General features: G+C 32.0%; 3 protein-coding genes across 9 annotated transcripts; all 3 read right to left on the reverse strand.

Annotated features, from left to right (window-relative positions):
• Positions 1-1,592: 1,592 nt before the first annotated feature.
• On the reverse strand, positions 1,593-6,415 carry LOC127258922 (protein PHOSPHATE STARVATION RESPONSE 1-like). Of its 4 annotated transcripts, none has more exons than XM_051285996.1 (8): positions 6,178-6,415; positions 4,766-5,529; positions 4,394-4,658; positions 4,228-4,304; positions 4,108-4,147; positions 3,750-3,807; positions 2,884-2,953; positions 1,593-2,115 (listed from the first exon to the last, which is right to left on the reverse strand). In XM_051285996.1, exons 2-8 carry the CDS (start codon positions 5,378-5,380, stop codon positions 1,807-1,809), a joined length of 1,434 nt encoding a protein of 477 aa, XP_051141953.1. In that variant the 5' UTR covers positions 5,381-5,529; positions 6,178-6,415; the 3' UTR covers positions 1,593-1,806. The 4 variants fall into 4 exon arrangements, with proteins under 4 accessions (XP_051141953.1, XP_051141952.1, XP_051141950.1 ...); XM_051285995.1 differs by having other exon boundaries at positions 4,394-4,667; positions 4,766-5,415; positions 6,178-6,414; XM_051285993.1 differs by having other exon boundaries at positions 4,394-4,667; positions 6,178-6,414.
• Positions 6,416-10,731: 4,316 nt separating this feature from the next.
• Positions 10,732-14,633, reverse strand: LOC127258971 (60S ribosomal protein L23-like). Its single transcript, XM_051286075.1, has 4 exons — positions 14,499-14,633; positions 14,118-14,402; positions 12,654-12,695; positions 10,732-12,555 (listed from the first exon to the last, which is right to left on the reverse strand). The coding sequence occupies exons 1-4, from the start codon at positions 14,509-14,511 to the stop codon at positions 12,473-12,475; spliced, it is 423 nt and encodes a 140-aa protein (XP_051142032.1). The 5' UTR covers positions 14,512-14,633; the 3' UTR covers positions 10,732-12,472.
• A 1,100-nt stretch (positions 14,634-15,733) lies between these two features.
• On the reverse strand, positions 15,734-22,289 carry LOC127258951 (probable inactive histone-lysine N-methyltransferase SUVR2). Of its 4 annotated transcripts, none has more exons than XM_051286041.1 (12): positions 22,147-22,265; positions 21,926-21,976; positions 21,732-21,817; positions 20,261-20,478; positions 19,877-19,912; positions 19,117-19,750; positions 17,706-18,916; positions 17,341-17,606; positions 17,065-17,131; positions 16,920-16,970; positions 16,127-16,223; positions 15,734-16,050 (listed from the first exon to the last, which is right to left on the reverse strand). In XM_051286041.1, the coding sequence occupies exons 4-12, from the start codon at positions 20,450-20,452 to the stop codon at positions 16,028-16,030; spliced, it is 2,577 nt and encodes an 858-aa protein (XP_051141998.1). In that variant the 5' UTR covers positions 20,453-20,478; positions 21,732-21,817; positions 21,926-21,976; positions 22,147-22,265; the 3' UTR covers positions 15,734-16,027. The 4 variants fall into 4 exon arrangements, with proteins under 4 accessions (XP_051141998.1, XP_051142000.1, XP_051141999.1 ...); XM_051286043.1 differs by lacking the exon at positions 22,147-22,265 and adding an exon at positions 22,055-22,079; XM_051286042.1 differs by lacking the exon at positions 21,926-21,976 and having other exon boundaries at positions 22,147-22,289.
• Between the last annotated feature and the right edge of the window lie 1,652 nt (positions 22,290-23,941).

Genomic DNA, 23,941 nt, shown 5'->3' on the forward strand with positions numbered 1-23,941 from the left:
TTCCTTTTTAATCAGACATATTTTTTATTTTTTGTTTTTCAATAATAATTGACATATTTCTATTTTAAGTAAAATATACTAAACAAAATCATACTTAATAAATATAAATTAAGTATTTAATTACATACATCTCAAAATCATTTTATTTCTATCTTTCTTTTAAAATAACTAACGATGTTTTTGTTTGTGGGTTTGGGTTGATGGAAGACTGTAGTAATATTTAAAATAAAATTAAAAATGAGATTAAAAAAAGGGAAAATAAAAAACAAGAAAAAAAAAATAGTGCAGAATGTAAGTAATATTTAAGATAAAAACATCTGATTTTATTTTTATGGACAGTTTTGTAATTTTTTGTACAAATCATAAATAATGAAAAAAATAAATTCAAGAAACTTGCCATCAAATACCAATTTTGTTACTACAATTATTTTTTAACATTCCAAAACATTTATACAGGGTGTGTTTGTTTGAAGGATTTGTGTGGATTTCTACTATTCACACAAATTTTTTCCCTCCCAAAACATCAAATTAAACACATATTTTTTATTTTTTATATTATACTAAAAATTAACTTTACATTCAAAACATCACATCAATACATATTTATATCACATCATACAACTATTCAAATTCAAATTTTTTACTATTCAAATCTCAATCCAAAATTCAAATCCTCAAACAAACACACCCATAGTATATTTATAATAAAATTATTATAAATTAAAATAGAGAATATAATAAATTTAAATTGGAGGGGGGAATCACTATATATAATTATTAATAATAACAAATTACACTTAATAAAAAATTTATTTTTCAAAAGTTTGGGGTCAATTGAATTTACATCTTTAACGTGCTTACGTTCTGTGTATATAAAGGAGGTAATTGGTAGATGGTAAAACATTCCAGTGACTAATCTTAGTCATTAGATCGATTCGATTTTGACCGATCATTTTACAATGGACTTCTATAAATAGGTGATTGTAGCTCATTTGTAAATCATCAAGAATAATAAAAAAAAAAAAAAAAAAAAGTAGCGAAATATATATCACCGTAAAAAGTCGGTGAACATAGGCGTCTAAATATAACAATCCATGTTAGAACCAAAAAACAAGAATTATACGTCCAAATATAACAATATATGTTAGAATAAGAAAACAGAACTAAGAAGTCTTATATAGATTTATGCATACATTATATAACTTCTATATATCTTGATTGACGAATTAGGCGTATCAATCTATGCTAGAAGAGATAAATATAAACTAAATTAGAATAAGGTAAATAAAGGTTTTGAGCATGGCGCCCGGATAGGCAGCCATATCTCCCCAGGCAACATGGCCACAATTTGGCGATACGACGAATTATTTATTATAATTTTTTAATATTTATATAATGCAAAATTATAACTTTAAATTACTAGTTTCAAATAAAATTCTAATACAATACAAAATATAAAATTATAACCTTAAATTACCAAGATCTCCATCCAAAATACCAAATACCAACATATCAATATTAGATTTTTTAATAAACCTAAACCTGTATGTATGTATGAATTCTGGATTGATGCAATGAAAAAGGACAGTAGGTACATATCCAAATCTAAATTCCAAAAAAAGTTCATGTGCCCAAGCAAGCATTCAACATCGAAACAAGAAAATCACTACTCTTTCGGCAGATTGGAGATAGGAAACAAAGTCGCTGTCGAATAATTTATCTATTCATTCTAGAAGTAACAGTTATCTAAGTGAAGATGTATCTACCAGCATGTGAGCTTACTCTTAGAAGCTACTCATCAAGGGGCTACTGGTCCACTTTTGCACGCTTTGTGGGGGGAGAGTCGGGCTGAGGATTCTCAACAACTCGGTCTTCAAGTGTTTTCTGCTTCTCACTGACTGCCTCTGAAGTTTCTGTCGATGTTTTGGCTGCTGCTTGACCTTGTATTTCTTTATTCTTGTTGTTTTCTACTACTGCTGCATGGGTTGAATCTTTACCAGGGTTATCACTTGTCGAGGATTCCCCTTTGGCCATTCCCGCCTTGCACTGTTTCTCGAACATCATTTGGAGATACCTCCCCTGCTCCTCAATTCGAAGTTGTAGGTTTCGCTGAATCTGCAGGATGATTCATGACAGTTACTGTTATGATTATGATTATTATTACTCTTCGTTAGCATATGAAAGTGAAGATTCAATGTGCTGTCGAGGTTGCAACACTTTACATTAAATACTCAACTAGGCCCCATTTGATTGGAGGAATTTGAGTTAACAGCATTTCAAATGTCTCAATCAATTTTATTAGTTTCGTTCGGCACTGTGATGGATTTCAAATCTTCAAAGTTGCTTGCGGATTTCAAATCTATCCCTTTAATATTTCAAGTACTCTTTATTATTGTTATCATTCAAATAATTCATGCATCCAAATGGTAGCATTTTAAATTTGAAAGTAATTAAAATCCATTCATTTAAAATGGACAATCAAACTCAAATTCATCCAACTAAATGGAGACCTTAGTATTTAGAATGTAGAGATTTTAAATGTAGAAGTCAATGTAAATTACGAGTATATTTGTTATGTACAGGATAAAAAAAAAAAAAAACTCATTGCCATCCTTCGGGACGTGTTTGTTTCGAAGTTTGGATTTTAAATTGGGATTTGAATAGTAAAATTTTTGAATTGAGATAGTTTAATGATGTGATATAAATAGGTGTTGATGTGATCTTTTGAATATAAAATTAATTTTTATAATAGCATAGAAAATAAAAAATAGGTGTTTGATGTGAATATTTTTGGAGGAAAAATGTTGGATGAATAGTGAAATTTTGGCAAAATCCCTCGAACAAACACACTGATTGGAATATTTTAAAAGCACAAAGTGGTACCTCAAGTTGTTCGTGAAGGCGCTTTTGGACTTCCATCTGCAACCGCAGCGCTTCAGTAATCTCAATGCCCCTGTTATACACATCCCAATCAGACAACAGTGGATAACAATGCAAATCATCAAGGAATTGGAGGTGAGCTTTTGTGTTTTTTTATCTTTTTTTTCTTTTACTATTCAAGTTCTCAATTTCCCTCAAAAGATATCATATCTAACCCCCCATTTTCAATAACAAAACATCAAATCCAACTATTTCACCTAAAAAAACCATTAAGTAAAAATACCCTATTATTCCGATGTTCAACATTCCATATCTTGCATCGCATACACTTATTTATGATTTTCCCCTAGACTTGTCATACCAGTTAAATAAAATCCAAAACATGCCTGTGTAGCTTTAGAGTAAAAATATATACTCCCTCCAACATGTAAAACTATGCTCATTTGATTTGGGAGTGTCTTGTACTTTTTGCCTTTTATAGTAAAAAAAAGTAGAAAATCGGTTAAAAATGTAAAAATATAATGATTTTTTCTAATAAAGGAAATAAGCATATTCTTTATCGACAAACTAATAAGAAAAGTGAATATATCTTTTTATGACATCGGGAGTACAAAAAAGAGAGATTAAAACTCTTCAAAAAGCTATAGGGTTTCTCCTTATGGTTTCAATATGTTAATGAAGTACCAATATTTCGCAATTGCAAGAAAATTCAATCTTTGTAATGGTCAAAACCATTCTTCTTTGCATGATTTATAAGTGGATTAGCTACGAAATTTATGCCAACATATTCCATAGTTGTGAAAAGCTATCGAGCATCAAGCAACAGAAAAGCTGCAAAACAGTTCACGATTGAGAGTAACTAAACTTACGTTTTTAAGTCAAGGGATGACAATTCCTCAATTGATGCAGCTTTTTTCTCAGATGATTCTACAAAACAAAACATCTTATCTTAGAGGACAGTCTATAGGCACACTAAAAAAACGAAAAGCATTAAAATAAGTAGAGAAACATTAAAGAAAAAAAAAAAAAAAAAAAAGAATAAAAGGATATGTGAATTAAAAAGGAAATTTCTCCCATATCATGAAATCGGAAAAATATGTAACATATTTGCATTGGCATGAGTTTTTCATACGCAAAAAAAGGAAAAATGAAAGCACTTATGTGATCCAAACCATGAAGAATAGCGAAACAACTTAAATGCAAAATACTGGGCAAATGTTGTTGCACCTTCTGTTGTTTCTGGTTTGTATCTGGCAGTTCGATATTTCTGCAGTTTATAAAACAAATATTTAGAACAGTGAGAGGTTACTTACATTACGAATTTTTCTTCGCTGCAGAATATATTACCTGTAAGTGGCTTTTTACATGATAAATGGTCAACCCTTCAACCTTCATGAGTTTCAGCACACCCTTTGGAGTAGCTTCTGTATAAAACACAAGTGTTGATGTAAGTAAATGCTAACGATTTTCCGCTCAATGATGTCTGAGAATTGAAACAGGAAAACAATATTACTTTCACTGCCACCAAGTTTGTTGACAGCTTCCACAAAAGCTTCATGAAGTTCTGGAGTCCAACGCATGCGCTGCTTTGCTGGAGCAGCATTCGCAGATGAGGATTGACCACCACTCGAACAAACTTCTCCAGGAGTACTTGGGAGCTGTTGGGATATATGTGCATGTTGAGTCGAGATACCTGCAGATTGTGCAGGCTGTTGGGATATAGGAGCATGTTGAGTGGAGATACTCGCAGACTGTTGGGATATGTGATATGATGATGCCTGCAATAACTGAAGATCATAGTACATTTTAACATTTGACTCTTAAGAGATGAGGAAACAGAAAAACCATGCAACAGAATTAGGGCATGTGGATATAAAATCTTCACCTTAGGTCCCTGATCTGTAGCTCTTGTTTCGGCTAGAATCCCACTCCAATCATTATCAGTAATAAGCTGATCGGCCCAGTCTTGCCAATCGTTAGGCTTACTGAGATCCTCGGATGGAATGGCAATACCATTTAGTTCGCCATTGTGGAGTGGACCAGTCATTGGGAAATCAAGCAAATCTGACAACGTATCATTGCACCAGGAGTCATCATTTTCTTGATTGAATTGACTCACTGCAGATGGCTGAAAGACTCCAGAATCAATATCTGATAAGATAACTGATTTCCCTCCAGTAGTTGACTGAGAAATGAATGGGGATTGCGTTGGATTATTTTCCTGTTCTTGGATGGATGAGTGGTGTAGATCGGTTGATAATCTGGAAGACGAAGAATATATGTGTCTGACGACGCCACTGTTGGAAGATAATGATGAGACTGGGCAATGCACAGTTTCCTGTGTTAAGGAACCTTGCTGGGAGGCAGAAAATTGGGGATATGTTTGTTCCATGGAATTTGGAACGACAGAACATGAAGAAGCTACAGCTGTGGAGACCCCACAGTTGCTAATTTCTCTTGCACCTGATCTTTGAATGTATAAAGCCTGTTTTGCTTCCATTGTTGGAATTCGACTATTTGTTTAAATACCAACAACTTCAAAGCAACTTATCAGAAACCAGTTAGAAATCTTCTGTCACCAGATCAGCTGACAGGATTAGTTCTTACCCCAGGGAGGCAAAAAATGAACATCTTAAGAAATTTTGAAGACTGCAAATATGTAACACCAATCGGAATGTTAGACTATAAATTTTAGGTTATGAATTTTCTTCATTGCAGAACAGTAACTCAGCAACAACTCAATCACAGAAAAATCCATCTTGATAGAAGAGTTTGAGAATCTCATACTTCCCAAGTGAAAATTCTTTAATCTTAGCTATGACATGCAATTTCTTGGAATCAAATAGAGTTGCCAATGCATGCATTTACCATCAAGAAAGCAATTACTAAGCCCTACCTACCCAATCGGGGATTATAGAATATCAACATCTTTAATCATCAAACATCTCGCACTTATTTTTCTAATATCCAAGAAACCATATTATATGTGTAAAAATCTGATTTACTCACGACTCCATCAAAACCAGTTCAAATCCCTAAAACCAAGAAATTATTGAACACGAACAAAATTAACAATAACAGAAACCTAGATTAACACGATACACAAAAGCAAACAAACACCACCAAAAAGATTCACATAAAAAAAACACTGTAAAACAAAGAAGAATGGGCGTTTCAAGATAAAGATTCAAATATTGACGCCGCCGATCGAAATGGAGTGGCAACTCAAAAATCAAGACAACATTACATCCAATTAAACGATAACAAAGAAACAATTCAATTCCATCAAATTCATACCTAAAAACCGCAGAAGCAACCGCAATTGACATGGTAACTCCTCGCCATCAAATTCGAGACAATCAAAGATCTACCGCCACAATCCCCCCGTCCTCCACTGACACGTGTGGATTGGAATGGCAGCTGTGGTGATGCGCTCCGTCACCGGCGACTGGCGGCCTGAAGAAACGGACGGCGATGAGTGCGCCTCCTCTTTGCTGACTCCTATTAGAGTTCGCCTTCTTCCATTAAAATAATCTGCAAGTACTATTTTATACCCAGCGCCAGGTCTGCATCTTATACCACGCGCGTCCCTTAGCGATTGTAACCCACGCGCCTACCTCCGCTCATTATTATTATTTATTTTTTTATTTTGACACTGGAAAATTGAAACTTAATTCCCTAATTAGTTGACTCAAAGTCACTATTCAAAATTATTTCCCGTAATTAAAAATATAAATTTGTTTTATTTGTCTAATTAATTATTTAATTAAAAATTGATGCCCTGTGTTGGCCCCACTTTAATAGTGGAATCTGATTGGGCGGTGACAGTACTTCCATGCATGTGCGTGGCATTTGAGGAAGAAAATTTTTGGAACATCAATAATTATTTAACAAGTTTTTATTTTAATTTCATTTATATATATATATACATATTATCAATATATAAATAAAATAAATACAATGTTGCTTCATCGAGCTCAAAGGGCACTCTAATCATTTGGGACCATCCAAACACGAGGTTTTTTTTTTTTATTAGTTTTAATTAGGTTGGACACGAGATTTAAAAAATATTGATATTATATTGATAGTCGGTAAAAAATATGGGTAAAAGACTTTTTTATCTTTACGAGTGTATTAGTATAAAAAGTAGTGACAATTGTGTAATAAAAATGAAAAAGTACGAACAGTTTTATGGTGATATAGTTATTTATGAAAATAAAACTATTGTTTTGAAACGAACAAAAATGATAAATAAAGTTATTGCATTGGGAATAAAGGTATATATACGTAAATGTGTGTGATCAAAATTCAAAGGTCATTCTTGAGTTTTTAATTTTATTTTTTGCTACTTAGAATTTCATTGTATTTGGTTTGTGGTTTTTAGGTTTTAGGTGTATTTACAATAAAATATTTATTTAAAGCAATAATTTCTTATTAAGAACGGATGAAAGTCCATGAATAAAAAAATAAAGACAAAAAAAAAATTACTCTTATTGTTTCGGTCTAATTTTTTTTTTTTTCTGGAGTTTTTGAAATAAATTAAAAAATAATATTTTTTTCGTTCCATAACAAAGTATTCATTTTTTTATTTTAGTGTATCCATTTTCTTTTTTTAGTAACTGTATTATCTACCTAACATTACAAATATCCTTACAACTTATAATATATTACACAGATGTGATTACATTTATATCACACATACTAATAAGATTATTTTAGTCATTTCTACTTTATTCCTACTATATTCCAATATAATACTAATATTTCTAAAACTATATGTAAAAAAACAAATGAATATTTACTTATGGACAGGGGAAGTAGCATTTTATTTATTAGTGTAAATATATAAGATGGTTTCATATTTTTGTTTTGTTTTTTTTTTACTTATATATAAATTAATACTGTATTTGTAATTTATATAAAAATTAAGAATATTTTAGTAGTAATGTTCGATTAATATTACTATGATAAAAAATAAAGACTTCTAAATGAAATGTATTAAAATAATAAAAATGATGTCAGAGATGTAGGGGTGGGCAAAAAAAATGAATCGAACTGAATTTTCGGTTAACCGAGCAAATTTAGTTCGAATACAAATACTGCATATTTGATATTTGCTCGGTTCGGTTCGGTTTTGGTTTTTGATATTTTTTTCGGTTCGGTTAACCGAACCGAATATATTTATATATTTATGCTATTATATTTTAAAATTTATATTAATAATTATATTTGGTTCGGTTACAGTTCGGTTTCGATTCAAATATTTGAAATATTTGCAAATATTTTGATTTAATTAGAGTTTTAATTAATTTTTTAATATATTATTTTTTAATTTCGGTTCGGTTCAAATTATTTGCGAATATTGAAAGTATTTTCGGTTAACCAAAATTTTCGGTTCGAATATTTGAAATATTTTCAAATATTTTGATTTAAATAGAGTTTTAATTAATTTTTTAATATATTATTTTTTAATTTTGGTTCGGTTCAAATTATTTGCGAATATTGCAAATATTTTCGATTAATCGAAAATTCGGTTAACCGAAATTTTCGGTTCGGATACGGTTCGCAGTTTCGAGTATTTGTTCGATTCGATTCGGATACGGTTTACAGTTTCGAGTATTTGTTCGATTCGATTCGGATATCAAATACCTGCATATTTACAAATATCCGAATGGGACCCACCCCTACGAAATGGTTATAAACTTTGAGTTTTAATTTTAAAGTGACATACAAAATTTCTTCATAAATTTTTATATGTCAAGTAATTTATTACAACAAAATATCACGAATTTACATCAAAGATACACACAACAGTATGGAATATGCTCTCATTGACAGGTAATATTTAAGCAGATATATATATATATATATATATATTGTGCGAATTTCCATAGGTGTGTAATTTACAAATTTGGATAAGATGAAATGTGATATGCAGTTTTAATGATTAAAAAGGAAAGAAAGAAATTGAGACTGAAAAGTGTGTTTGCGTTTGGATTCTGAGTTGGGATTTGAATAGTAAAAATTTTGAATTAAAATAGTTGTACGATATGATATAAATAGGTGTTGATGTGATGTTTTGAATGTAAAATTGACTTTTAGTATAATATAAAAAAATAAAAAATAAATATTTAATTTGATATTTTCGAGGAGAAAAAATTGAATAAATAGTGAAAATTAAATCCAATCACGGGTGTTATTAAAAAGTGTTATAAAAGATTTTGAATTTAAAATATTTTAAACGAAAGTAAGAATTTGTTTGACTTTTTTTTCTTTTTTTTTTACGGATATTATAGTTTAAATAATATTTTGGTATATATATTTTATACTCCTTCCGTTTTAATACAATAATTTTATTTATCATTTTTGTTTGTCCCAAAATAATAGTCTTATTTCTATAAATAATTATATCACCGTTAAACTACCCTTATTTTTTCATTTTTATTACACAATTGTCACTACTTTTTACTCTAATACACTCGTATGGACAAAAAAATCTTTTATCTATACTTTTTACCAACTAAATTTTGTGTTCAACCCAATTACGACTATAGTTCTGAGACGAAAGGAGTATAAAATAAAAAAAAAAAGAAATAATAATAATAATAATAATAATAATAGTAATATTTCATTTGTATACTAATAAAATTTGCACTTTTCATTTTTTTTATATTCAAGTTTATTTTTTTATTTTTTTCAAAAAAATAAATTTAATCACATTATAAATATTAAAATTCATAAAATTCTCTCATATAATTTGTTTTTAATTAAAATACAAAAAATAGGAATGAATTTGCATCCATTGTGTAATGGATAGGACAGAGGTTTTGTAAACATTTATTATATTAAAATAGAAGAACAAAAAAGTTTTTATATTCCAAAACTACGGTCTTATTTGAGTAGGATGCAAAAATTGATATTATATTAATAGTTGGTAAAAAGTACGAATAAAAGACTTTTTTGCACGAGTGTATTAGTGTAAAAAGTAGTTACATTTGTGTAATAATAATGAAAATGTAGGGATAATTTAACGGTGAGACGAATGTTTATGAAAATGAGACTATTATTTTGAGACGACAAAAATAATAAACAAAACTATTATATTAGGATGACAGAGAGAGTACAGAAATACCACGTGCTACCAAATATTTTAAAATATGATTACAATATATAATTATATTTTAGAAAAAAAAAATGACAAAATAAAAAACAAACATAAATAAAAAATATAATATTATATGTTAAAAGAAAATGAATAATTCTTTAACAATTACTCCATCCATTCAAAATCAACAGTCCTACTTTATAATTTGTCCTTCTCAATCAATGATTTCATTAACAATAACAATAATAGAACCTAGGAACCCGTACTCTGTAAACTATGCTCGTGGACCTGAACCATGACCTCATGATCACAATGTGAGATCACATATCCAACCCCTACACTGACAGATCCATCTCTTACGAACCATTATATATGTCTTTTGTTACTACACAAACAAATTATTTTTTCCTTATAAAGCATACATACACTTATCTTTTAAATGCAATAGAAAACAAAACACCCTCAATTTTGAAGATATAATATACAATTACAAATAGGGTTTGGAGAAGAGGTGAGCCATATATCACAATCACAATTCACATACACCAATATCTATCGACCCATTTTAGATCTTTCTTGGTAACATTACACCATCCAAATGCCAATTAATGTCACATACAAGAAAGCCAAGAACAAACTCAAGTGGTGATTGAAGCACATCAAATTTTAAAAGATATAAGAACCTATAGCCATGGAATAGCAAACTACTACCCAAATATCAAAGACAAAACTCAGAACACCGCGAGCACAACAAGAATACGAATCTGCAGTTAACACGACATTCTCGAACATAGATCTCAATCCACGCTTCAATTACCAACAACTACGTAATCGGGAGAAAGAGAACCAAAAGAACACAAAGGCATCATAGCTCAAAATAGGCATCATATGATGAGTAAGAAATAGGCATCATAGCTCAAAACAAAATTAGATTCCCAAACACATGTATTCAAAAGGGTTAAGGCACTCGGGGAACCAAAGGCGAGGGGTTGTCATCCAAGCAACCATTATCGAAATTCTGGTAGTAACTCTCTGGATCATAATTATAGCTTGTGATGTTGCTGTGCCAGCTCATAAGTTGCTTTAACTCCGAGCTGAACTTCAAAAGCAGAAGCCTTGCAACATGCAATCCTAGGCAGCAATTTCCTGGGAGACTCCAACGACCACTGTTAACAAGAGGGGAAGCACTTGTAGAGCATATATAAATCTTTCTTCCCCAATTCAACAAAGGAATCTTCTTCTTCCGGTCAACTACAGTTTGTATTTTCATAACTTTTTGCTTCCGGGGATGATTATATTTATCAACACTCAACAGGGTAGTAAGAAATACCAGGAAATGTAGTAGTCTCTGATTGATATTCCATCAGATAGCATCCAAGGGACTTTTGTCGTGTGGCAATCGCGCATTTGCTGAAGGTGGGAAGTGTTCTGATAATGGAGAATCAGTCAATTTTGGCATTGATACCTGTAGGCCCTCCTGGTCCTTTCTGAAAAGAAAACATCAATGTGGTGAGGTACCAATCGGTTTGCAATCACTCCAGCCTCAAATTGCACACAGAATATACGGTGTCTGTGAAATACTCCTACTTTTGTGAAGAAAGTAAATGTTTTCTTCAAACAATATCAAGAAACAAAATTGAACAGCATAGCCAGCATAGTTACCTTAAATATCAGACAGAGTAAGGTCTATCGAAAAAACCATGTCAATGAAATAAACTCCCAAATTCAAAGCCTATGAAATAGTTTCACTTCAGGAAGTCCACAATACCGACTCTTTTTCACTGTTTTCAATCAATTTCAATGGCAAATTGAGGGCCAGTCCAGTAGCTCACCATAAATGGCGGTAGCTTCGTAAAAGGAAGAAAAAAGAGTAATATTCAACAGATAGATAAAAGAATGCTATCATACAGTCAGTACAATGCTATGTTAGAACCAACAAACGTTTGCGTATTACTGCTGCAAGATAATACAAAGGCAAGCAAAGTCTCTATAATCACAGTGAAACAGTGCGAAGATTGTTGGAGATTTGCCATAAGACAATCCAGGGACATTCATTCGAAGATCATGCAGCATAAAAATGAAATGTTATTGCACAAGGAAGGGTCATAAGGCCATTACATACAATTCCTACAAATAGATTGCGGAGAACATATTCAAGCTCCCCAATACAACTAGTAAAGGTTCGGTCAGAGATTAGGAGACAAAGGACATTCTATGTCAATATATGCAAATAAATGATAATATAACTCCCCTTGTACAAAACTTCACGAGTAATAAATCACACAAGAAAGTATTAGAGAAGCACATTCATACTACAAGGTATCAAGTCTCACTATAGCCCACAATGCAATAATTGCACATACTCAATTCAGAAAAGTAAATATTCCCCACATAACAATAACAGATTTTCCATTGCTAAAAACACCAATTTAAAGATTTTGTATCAAAGAAACACATAAACATATTCAAAAAACAACGCTCCTATTTTTAAACAATGGCGTTTGCAGCACTAGCAATCCTGGGCCACAAATCAGCACATTCTTTTCCAATTGGACCAGTGATGGCAGACCCTTCAAACACGAAAACAGAAAATGTATAAGACATTTAGGTTAAACAAGTTAAGCTAACAAATATATGAAAAGCTTACAGAACATAGAAGCCAATATACCTTTCATTTCACCTTTGGGATTCACGATGACCCCAGCATTATCTGCATCAATTAAGATACAATAATTAGGTGAGATTGTTTTGTTAAGGTAAAAATCATGACGTGAAACAAATTCTTTCAGAAATCATTGATGCAAGTAATCAATCGCTGGTATATTACACACACACAATCACATTGGCGAAAAAATAACAAAGCATCGAAATAAAAACCAGCAATGATAGATTAAGGAAGATTATTCAATTAGGATTTTATTAGATTTTAAAGCAATGATAGATTAAGGAAGATTATTCAATTAGGATTTTATTAGATTTTAAAAAGTCTTAGATTTAGAAAATTCACATACTCTCTGCAAAGTTTGACTGAACTTTTGTGTTGATTTATATGAATTTTCATAAACTTGACACCATTGTGGAATACAAATATATGGATTTACATAGACTCCAACACTGGAATCATTGATGCAAAATACCAAATATATATTAGTTCCAAAAAACACATTATTACTTATATACAAAATTATATATAAAAAAAAAAAAAAACATGTCTAAATAAAATCAAATTTGCAATTCGTAGGGTTTGTTTTTTTAACAAAACTTTTTAAACACATTTTCTCAAAAAAATTAATATATTATATACACTCATTATTTTTATATTATTTATGCAATTTCTTATATAACTCACATAAAAAAAAAATTCTTCAAACCAAAACACAAAATAAACACACTCGTAGCTTTAGAATAAAATTAAAATTAGGAAAAAGAAATAAAAAATAATAATACTCCCTCCATCCACCAAGAGTCCGAGATTGTTTACTTAGTATTTTTGAACTGATCGGTTTTCCATAAATATTACTTCCTATATCCGCCAGATCTATTGTCATTTTCCTTTTTCGTCAGTCACTCAAATTTACCACATTATTATATTTGAAAAAGTCAAAAAGTCAAAATTTAATTATTAGATTTCATTTAACAATTATTTACCATATATATGGCTCACTTTATTACATTTAATTTCTAATTAAGTTTTCAAAAATATCCCAATTACCTTTTTTACTTTTTCTATTTTTCAATAAAATATCTTTTTTTTTAATCAGCCTGCCGGACGGAGGGAGTATTAAAAATATAAACTATATATATATTAATGCAATACATGCAGTATATTTCATTCACTAACGGAAAAAAATCAACAATTTAAAACAATATATATTTTTTTTATAATAAATATAAAACTTAAAAGGTTCAATTTTGATTTTAAACCAACGTTTCAATTTGAACCATTAAGCCAATCTAATTTGTTTGGTTTAATTTTTGAGAAGTCTAGGTAAGTTAAGTGTTCTACTGCAGAGATAGATCCAAACAGCTTAAAGTTAAGATTGAAGCCTGTCAACTACTCCAATGCCAAACTAATTTTGACGTCGAATAACAAGGTCTAACTTAACAAATTATCAGTATGGAATACCAGTACCTTCGAAGTACATGTAAACTCCATCCTTTCTGCGCCACGGCTTGCGCTGCCGGACGATGACCGCGGGGAGGACCTTCTTACGGAGATCGGGCTTACCCTTCTTCACGGTGGCCATCACCATGTCACCCACGCAAGCAGAGGGAAGCCTGTTTAGACGACCCTTGATCCCCTTCACCGATATGATATACAGATTCTTCGCGCCGGTGTTGTCCGCGCAGTTTACCGTCGCCGCCACCGGCAGACCCAGCGACATCCTGAACTTGTTCCCCGCCGATCCTCCACGCCCTGCACGTTCACAAAAATCATGCATAAAAACATCCTGATTCCCAGAAAACAATCAAAATACACAAAATAATTCCACTCCTGAGCAGCAAAAATTACCGCGCTTAGACATCTTTCCCTGATTGCTCTCCTCCCCTTCGTCTCCTCCGCCCTGATTGCCCTAATTCGCTAGGGTTTTATCAGAGGCTATTTGGGTCCATAAAGAAGCCCAGTCTTGCACATTCAATTGATTCATTAAAGCCCAGCGCCATTATTTTCAAATTTTGGGCCACTTTTTAGCGGTGCTACATAGAACGTCAATTTGGTGTCAATTTGGTGTCCACTGTAGCAAAGCAAAAAATGGCTTTGCTCCGTATCATCTTTTTTATGAAATTTTTTAAATTTTTAAAAAAATTATTTTAAATTATAAAAATAAAAAAATTGTTTAAAATAATAAAAAAAAATTAAATATTTGAAGAATAATTGTGAAAAATGGAGTTATGATTGAAATAAAATTAACAATTGCATATTTTATAATTAAAATTAGATAAATAGAATTGACGGGTTGAAAATGGTCTTAAGGCCAAACTCATTTTTTCTTACAAAATTTCTTTATTAAACTTCATCAAATTTATGCTAAATTAAATATTTATTTTATTATTATTATATTATATTAAAAATTAATTTTATATTTAAAACATCCATATCTATTTAGATCAAATTATATAATATCATTTTTTATAATCATTTTGTCATTCATACCTACTCCAAATTCGTTCATCTATGAATCTTTTCTATTGAATACTTTGAAATATATATTTTTTTAAAATATTAAAAATAGTAAATATAAAAAATAATATTTTATATTAAATATTTATTATTTATAAAATATAATATAATATATATATGAGCAAAAATTATTTGTCTCATTCAATAACATAATTATCAATTTTAGTTTTTTATCAATCTTGGTCCTACTGGAATGAAAAATTATAGTCCAGTTGACTGCAATCGAACATGACCGTGTTGACTTGAACACAATAATTTTCATTTAAATTGCACCAAAATTGATAAAATAATTTAAATTTGACCAAATTTAATAATTATGATATTCAGCGTGACAAAAATTATTTTTGCTATATATATTAGATTAGAAATCATGCTTGATATAAACTTAATTGAGAAACAAATCCTATACTTCTCTGATATCTTTTTTAGGGAAACTCTGCACTCAACCAAACAAAGAATCAGTTTTTTCTTTCTCATCAATTTCATTGCTATTATCATTTCTTTACTATCTATTCTTTGCACCAAATGAACCCTAGCTACTCAACCAGCAAAAGAACCCTAACTACTGAACCGAAGCAACCAAGCTATCATTATAGGAACTACCAAAGAAACACCGCAGAAGGTCTGCTACATACATTCTACCATCAACAATTCATAGCTACATTACTAACGACCATACAGCACAACACACACTCAGTAGTAATACGATAGAACAAAGAAACTGGAATAGAGGACTCAGGACTATAATGGTTTCTCATTCAGGGATTGGATTGACCATATATGTATGTATGCCTGATTGACAGTTGCCATCCCTAGTACCTAACAAAGTAGAGAAAAATTAACGGCCACGGCCACGGAGATCATTGCCTGCCAGCCCGAGATCCTGCAATTGGTGCCAAATGTATGATAAGAATGTGGTGCAGTTAAATTGTAGATTGTGATGCAACAGATGTGCTTACTGCTGTAACGTTTAATGTTGCGACAGAACTTGCTGCCGCATTGGCAATGGAAGGCCTTCACGGGGTGTTCGTGGTCATCGAAATCAATGCCGTAATCCTGCCAGGGAATAAAGTCCACAAACTGAATGACACTTAAGGAAAATGCGCTGTATACAAATCTTTACAACTAGGGGCGGGCACGGTTCGGATATTTGCAAATAGGCAAGTATTTGATATTCAAACCGAATGGAACATATACCCGAAACCGCAAACTATATCCGAACCGGTTATACGAAAATATTTGTAATATTTGCAAATAATTTGAATCGAACCGAAACTAAAAAATATATATATATTGAAAATTAACTAAAATTCTAATTAAATAAAAAAAATTGCAAATATTTAAAATATTCGAACCGAATATAATTATTAATATAAATTTTAAAAATAATAATATAAATATGTTCAGTTTGGTTAACCGAACCGAAATAAATATAAGAAACTGAAACCGAACAGGACAGAACAAATATCAAACAAGCAGTATTTGTATTCAAACTGAATTTGTTCGATTAATCGAAAATTCAGTTAAGCAGTTCAGCAGTTCGATTTTTTTGCCCACACTTATTTGCAACTGCTATTGCCAATTAAGCAGTAAAACAAGTAGACAATGAGCATGAGCAAAACTATGAGCATCACTTCGATTTCAGGCTTGAAAGATGGTACTCGGGTAGCTGATTCTTGGTTTAGATTTTAAGACAATTGATACAAAGGCGAATGCAATTCAGGTACCTGACAAGAATTAAATCCAACTTACCCATGTGAGTTCTTCCATGGCTTTCACTTCTCTTGTAGTAAAGAAGGCAACCTGAGAGACAAGATTCAACGTGATTTTGCAGACAACCAACTTTGAAAAGTCAATAAGGTAAAACTTTATGGAAATGGAACTTTTGATTTTATACATGATAGTAGGAATGATCGGGAGTCTCCACTTCCACAGGTATCTCCACTAAGCTTGCGTCAAAACATCTATCATGATTAGATTTTAAAGAGAAACAATGCATTAAAAATTGTGCATTGAAATCAAACAATAGACCGGAACTTCGAGAAGAAAACTTTCTTGGGTCAGATGACAAGATAATTAACTGAAAATTGCTTCACATACATGATTTAACAGAGCCACAATATATATATATATATATAGGAATGCACAAAATGTTAAATATATAGGAATTTACCTGTGATTTATAAACCTTGCTACATTTCCATAATATGTAGCATCCAAACAAAGAGCCTCTTCATCTTTCAGCACTTCTTTTGCAGACCAGTGAGCATCAAGAAGCACTGGATACGAATGTTTCTCTGCTTCGGGACTTTTAAGAACTCGCTCAAATAGCTCCGCATTGGTTAAAACTTCTCCGACATACTCACAGACAAATGCACCTTTGGGCAGGTCTTGCACAGTACGTAGACCCCAGCCTTTTCCTTCAGGAGTCATAAACACCTGACGGCACACAATGTGGGAAACAATGTGCAAATATGACTCAAAAAATTTGCGATTGTTTGAGGATACAAAGATGAAGACTAGAGGGTGGAGTATAACCTGTAAATTGCACTTTATTCCTCTCTGAACCACTCGATTGCCACACTGCTTATTACAGCCACATTTCCGCCAGCATTCTTTTATGAACTTCTTCGTGACATGCCCTTTGCAATGTTCGATGATGTCCTCACATTTTGATCTTTCCAAAGGGCATTGCTTACAAAAGAATTGGCATTGTCGTGTGGGATTACGTTTAAGGGAAATAAATTCCTCAAGAAGCTCCTCCTTAACAAGGCCATCGCCGGTGTATGCAAACTCGCCTCCATTCTCATGCGCACATGCACAAGGTATAGATGACGACATGCAATCCCCGTCACAAGTAGCACAGCAATTATTATCCCTAATTTGAGCCAGAGAGAAATTCAGATATGCATTTTGGAATGCTGCATTTTGGGATATGTAGTAGAAAGACGGCGGAAGTTCGTCACTGACTTCATTTACTATAGAAATTATGATTCTTTCTCGTCCCTTTGCAATGTCAACATCATGAAGTGATTTGATGGCTTCATTAGGCAGTGTAGGTTTCTGAACAACATTCAGTCCTGGGGCATTTGTGACGTGATCACAGTTCTTTTTGGTTTCTCTATCTGCAGCATTCATGTTGTTCGGCTGAGGAACAACGCCTGTACCATTGCAAGATGACGCTGGCACAGATGTCTGGGAATCAGTTAACTTGGCAACAGACTGAGTATCAACCAGACCATTGAGAGAACTACCGCACAAATCCCCACCTTCGAGAGTATCTATACCAGAAGTTTTACTCACTGGATCTAAAGTCAGGCCCATGCCTATGGTCTTTGGTGACTGGCTGTTGCAATCAGCTCCTAACTTCAAAAAGCATTCGCAAATTTCTTCCATAATCCTCATTACTGTAGTATTAGGATCCGCACTTTTGGCTGATATGAGATGGTTATCTTTAACATAATTCAGAACTTCTTCAAGACTAGGCATATGGAAGTCGGACCTTCCAGGATCCAATTTGCAGCTCAACATGAGTTTCACCTCTCCAGAAGGTGAGGAAGCAATCTCTACATTAGAAGAGCACTCCTGTGCAGTCAGTGCCATCTCACTATTGTTTATTGGTTGATTTAATGTGGGAATTTCATCCATTGGCTCTTTTCCACTGATGGATTCCAATGCCAAAGGTTCAGCGACACAATGTTCTACAGGCATGCTATGCCTGCTTGAGGAATCTCCTCTATTTGGTGTGTCTGTAAATTACAGTACAGAATTGTGAGAATAAAAATTATAATATAAGACTGCACAGCAAGTTGCAGCAGCATTATGGGAAATATAAGATGGATGAAAATTAAACCACATAACTGAGAGTGGTTCCTAGAATCTTGCGTCAAGATATTCAACAAATAATATAGCTGCATGCTGGAAATCTGACCAATCTAGAAAGGCATACCTGAATGATTGACCACACTAGGAGGCACAGAACATGGAGTGTCGTAGGTGAGTGGCTCATCTTTTGGCTTGATTAAAGAATTATTTTCTGTGTTCTCCTTTTCAGGAGACACGTGAATGCTGGTTTTGTCCTTGGGCTCTTTCTGACATCCAGTTCGAGCAGAATTCTCGGGTACTGGCCCTTCCTCAGTAGGTGAAATTTGAAGGGAGGCAGCTCCTGTCCCTCGGTCTCTAAGTCTCGTTGCATGAGAATGAGATCTTGAATAAGTTCTTAACTGGGTATTCTGTTGACTTCTACTTGTGGTACTTGGGTGGCCGGGATCACCACCCTCGGTAATCAAGGGTCCGGGGTAAACAGGCTGTTTTCCCTTATTTTTGGCCGGGGATTGGCTTGTTCCAACATTGGACTTAGGTTGAGGTGACTCTGCTGTGGCTTTTGAAGCATTTGGTTGGGGAACAATGGCTTCAGGTAGATCTGTTGGTTCTTCTTTAGGTATGATCAATGGAGTTTTAGGCATGTCATCAATGGTTGTATTGGAGGAAGGTTGACCATTTCGTAGCCCACGACGCAACCTTTTTAGCGGCCGCTCTGGTTCTTCATTTACACGAGTTTCTTCATCGGGGTAGTCCTTCGTCTATTCAGAAGCATTAGACCGTCATGCAGCATAATAAAGAGGTTCAAGATGAACAAGAAATTCATCATCCAAGAATGATAACAATAATAAAGTCATCAAAACTAGCTTATAAAGCAGATCCCGAACCTGAGCGTCATTGGTCTTCTTTGACTGCTCTACTGCCTGAAAACCGTATATTAGTCAAAATTAGCACTAAAATCATCTCTATCTAAAATGATGATTGTATAAGAAAAGGAGGAGAATAGATCAAGCATTTTGGGTTAAGCTACTAAATAAAATCATGGGCAGCTTATACAGTTTATAATTTACAATCTTCTTGAAATACTATTACTATACAATTCAAGATACCGGATTGATGAGAAATAACTACACTCGATTTTAAAATATTGCAATTGGCACAAATACCAACTAAAAAGAAATGTCAATATATAACAAGAAGAAATAGAACTTGAAAGGAGAAAAACTCTTGGGAATAGAGATACATATTGTTTGTTTACCCAGCGCACTTACCTCTGATTCCTGTCTCTCAAATATAGCATCAGCAAGTGCTCTGTAATTTTCCTCTTCAATAAGGATCCAGTTTTTGTCATACAACTTCAGCAAACTCTTCAATACTGGCTTCACCTTGTCTTCAGTAATCCCAATGGCCTTCATAGCACGAAAGGCATTTGCAACTCGAGTTTTTGTTTCCTTGTTGCTCATTTCCAAAGATTTTTTGTAACAAAAATCTGAATTTCCCAAAAAGCCAGAAATTCATAATTTTGTAACCAGCAGAATAATGTAAGTAAAAGTATTTAGAGACACAGATTCTCGTGAATGTGAAAATACAGTTATACTTATTTCTGCTTAGTATCTAGTACAATGCAACCAACCCAAGATAGCAGAAGTGATCAAATAATCATTAAGATGTAAAGCTAATTATGGCAAAAATTAGTCACCAATTCAGATCCATTGAGCCATATTAATGACAAGCCATCAAGAGCCAAAGCTATCAGACAGATCTGGGTGCATTTCAACTCACTGATAAGAAATTAAAGAGATGCATACTCCTTTCCCCACACAGTTTTATAAATAGACAAGGCAGAAATGAATCTTAAAGACGAATGTGTGCATAATTTTAAAACACAAGTCTACTGCAGAGAATTGATCAAAAGTTTCACATCCACATGCCCCTTCCAAAAATATGTACATAAAAATAAGAGAATCAAATAATAGATTCAATTTGTGCATATACACATAGAAACTGTAAATCAAACATTTCATGTTGCCACTTAAAAAGGCAAACAACAGAATGAATACATTTGTTGCAGAAGATATTATCAGAAAGAGGCCAAACAAAGATTATTCTTCCAGCCATAAAAGTAAAGAAAACTGGAGAAGATAAATTGCAAGCTATTCGCGGAAATGAAGACCCACAAACCTGTACGGCTAAGTCTAAACATATCAATATAACATACAAGAACTTAAATGATAAGGATTTTCCACTGAAAACATAAGGAGTCAGACAACATTTCACAAATTTCAAATAAAAAAGCTGATTCCATTGGTACGTATGGCAAGATTCCTACACGTGAAAATACTTGTTAATAAGAAGAAAATAGTACACCATCCTACTTCATTAAGATTCCATTGCAGCCTTATGTCCCCAAAGTTGGAATAGCAGCTTGCAAACTGCAAGTTGCCACTAATATGTGTTTCCTTTGGCCACCAAATCAACCACATTATCATTAAACTTTATATTCAAAGGATGTGTTTCAAAATATATATTTCACTGCCAGTGGGTGATCCAATTTACCATGCGTGCCCAAAATTTACAGCCGCTTGAGTTAGAATTTCAGTAACACTCAGAGAACATTTGTTAATGGCTCCGATTCTTTGAACAGTGGATAAAGAGAATGGATTCAAGCAGGTCATTATGAATATTCATCCAAAAGCGAACAAATTAGGACTTCTATGCATTCATATTAATTTTTTGAAATACCGAAGTTCCCGGTCAAACGGATGTCTCCTCTTCACACAATCGCCGATTCAGTTATTAGCTCAGTCGTAAGGCTGGTCGTATAAACCCTAGAAAATTCAACAAATTTGGAAAACACTCAAACTTTCTGAGACAAGCAAGCTAGAAGAATATATACAAATGAATTAGATAAACAAATTGAACACCAAAAAAGCTACCACTGCTGCTCGTATCGTCGACGAAATATGGACACGAAATCTTCGGACGAACTAATAACACAAAGTAAATGAGAAAACACAACAAAAACGAAGAAGAAGAAGAGGAATCAGTTAAAGGCAGAGGCGAACCAGCCAAAGAAAACTGAGAATCTTTTTACAAATGCAACAGCTTCAGACACGCAAATTGCAGAAACGGAAACGGCAACAAAAGAATTTCTCACCTGCATTCCCGAGGTGCTTCGCCTGTGTGTGAGCTGCGAGAGAAGAGAGAAGTAGCGTAGCCCCTGCAAATTGCAATGTTACAAGGAGGCAAATTGTAGAGCGAGAGTGAATGGAAAATGAGGGTATGTGGCACGCGCGGCAAGACGCGTGGCACCTTTTGTCAATGAGCCTCTCGTTCTATTAAAGTAGTCAATTAAGACATATGCTGAGACCATCCACGACCAAAATAACAAATACGGTATTTAGGGTGTTTTTGTTTTATCTTTTATTTTCTATTTTTCAAATCGAAATCAAGTAAGAAATATACTCCTATGTCCCGGTGTGATCCATGTACTTCGTTTACACCGTATTAAAAAATAATACTTCCTCCCGTACCACACATCGTGTCTGTTAGAATATAGATAAGGTATTTTAAAAAGAATGTAATTAATAAATAATTAATAATATACTAATAAAAATAATTATTTTATAATATAAATTATTATAAATTAGGATTAATATAACTAATTAATTTAATTAAAAAAATTTAAAAACAAATAAAAAGTTTAAAATAAAATTAAAATATGTAACTATTTTCCAAAAAATAAAATAATATAGAATATGAGAGGGACAAAATAATATTTTAATAATGTGGTATATGAGACATGGAGTAATATTTTAATTAGTTAATAATAATAGATTAATATATTAATTTTTTATATAATTAATAATATTGATGATTTTAAAATAACTTTAATATATAAAAAATTAAAATATATATTTAAATTTGTTAAGGGTGTGTTTGTTTGGGGTTTGGATTTTGAGTTGGGATTTGAATAGTAAAAATTTTGAATTTGAACATATGATGTGATATAAATAGGTGTTTGATTTGATATTTTGAATGTAAAATTGATTTTTAGTATAATATAAAAAATGAAAAATAGGTGTTTGATTTGATGTTTTTTGGGGGGAAATTTTGAATGAATAGTAGAATTTTGATAAAATTATTCAAACGAACAAACCCTAACTAAATTTAGGGTGTGTTTGTTTGGGAGATTGGATAGATTTCCACTATTCATTCCATTTTTTTCCCCAAAAAAACATCAAATCAAACATCTATTTTTCATTTTTTATATTATACTAAAAATCAATTTTACATTCAAAACATCATATCAACACTTATTTATATCACATCATACAACTATTCAAATTTAAAATTTTTACTATTCAAATCCCAAATCAAAATCTAAACTCCCAAACAAACACACCCTAGTAGATTTCAGCCAAAAAGAAATAAAACAAAAAATGATAAAACAAATGAAATACTATTTTTTTATAATATTATATTATTACATTCTTCCATATTACAATATAAAGATTAATAAAAATATATTACCTACATATATTTATACAATATAATATATATTATTCACTTGAATAAACTAAAATTGGATTTAAAATATTATTCCCTTGTTTCAAAATAAGTTGTATATATTATTTTATATAAAAAATTCAAATAAAATATAATTAGTAAATAATTTTAAAATAGTATATTAATAACAATAATTATTATATAATAAAAATAATTATGAATTAATATTAACATAATTAAATTATTTAATAAAAATTATAAAATATAAATTATGAATTTAAAAATGATATTAAAAAATATAATCATATTTAATAAAAAAATTACAAAATATATAGGAGCAACAAAATAGTCCATCCCTCCTTGCTAATTTCTCTACTTGATATGAAGTAAGGAGTTTAGGTAGTATGTAAACTTTAGCTGAGCAGATATTATTAATTAAAAAA

Source organism: Andrographis paniculata, unplaced genomic scaffold (genome assembly GCF_009805555.1).
Source record: "Andrographis paniculata isolate CXL003 unplaced genomic scaffold, ASM980555v1 Contig5END, whole genome shotgun sequence".
NCBI classification, from domain to species: Eukaryota; Viridiplantae; Streptophyta; class Magnoliopsida; order Lamiales; family Acanthaceae; genus Andrographis; species Andrographis paniculata.

What these genes read in the sequence shown, in the direction of transcription:
- LOC127258922 (XM_051285995.1), bottom strand. Translation starts at nt 5,380, where the DNA reads ATGGAAGCAAAACAGGCTTTATACATTCAAAGATCAGGTGCAAGAGAA. An exon ending in CAAACTTGGTGGCAGTGAAA is followed by an intron (nt 4,305 to 4,393) that starts GTAATATTGTTT and finishes TGTTTTATACAG; the next exon opens with AAGCTACTCCAAAGGGTGTG. An exon ending in TCATCCCTTGACTTAAAAAC is followed by an intron (nt 2,954 to 3,749) that starts GTAAGTTTAGTT and finishes TGTGTATAACAG; the next exon opens with GGGCATTGAGATTACTGAAG.
- LOC127258971 (XM_051286075.1), bottom strand. An exon ending in AGTTTACATGTACTTCGAAG is followed by an intron (nt 12,696 to 14,117) that starts GTACTGGTATTC and finishes TAATTGATGCAG; the next exon opens with ATAATGCTGGGGTCATCGTG. An exon ending in TCCCAAAGGTGAAATGAAAG is followed by an intron (nt 12,556 to 12,653) that starts GTATATTGGCTT and finishes TCGTGTTTGAAG; the next exon opens with GGTCTGCCATCACTGGTCCA.
- LOC127258951 (XM_051286042.1), bottom strand. Translation starts at nt 20,452, where the DNA reads ATGAGCAACAAGGAAACAAAAACTCGAGTTGCAAATGCCTTTCGTGCT. An exon ending in CCATGGAAGAACTCACATGG is followed by an intron (nt 16,224 to 16,919) that starts GTAAGTTGGATT and finishes ATTCCCTGGCAG; the next exon opens with GATTACGGCATTGATTTCGA. An exon ending in CAACATTAAACGTTACAGCA is followed by an intron (nt 16,051 to 16,126) that starts GTAAGCACATCT and finishes CACCAATTGCAG; the next exon opens with GATCTCGGGCTGGCAGGCAA.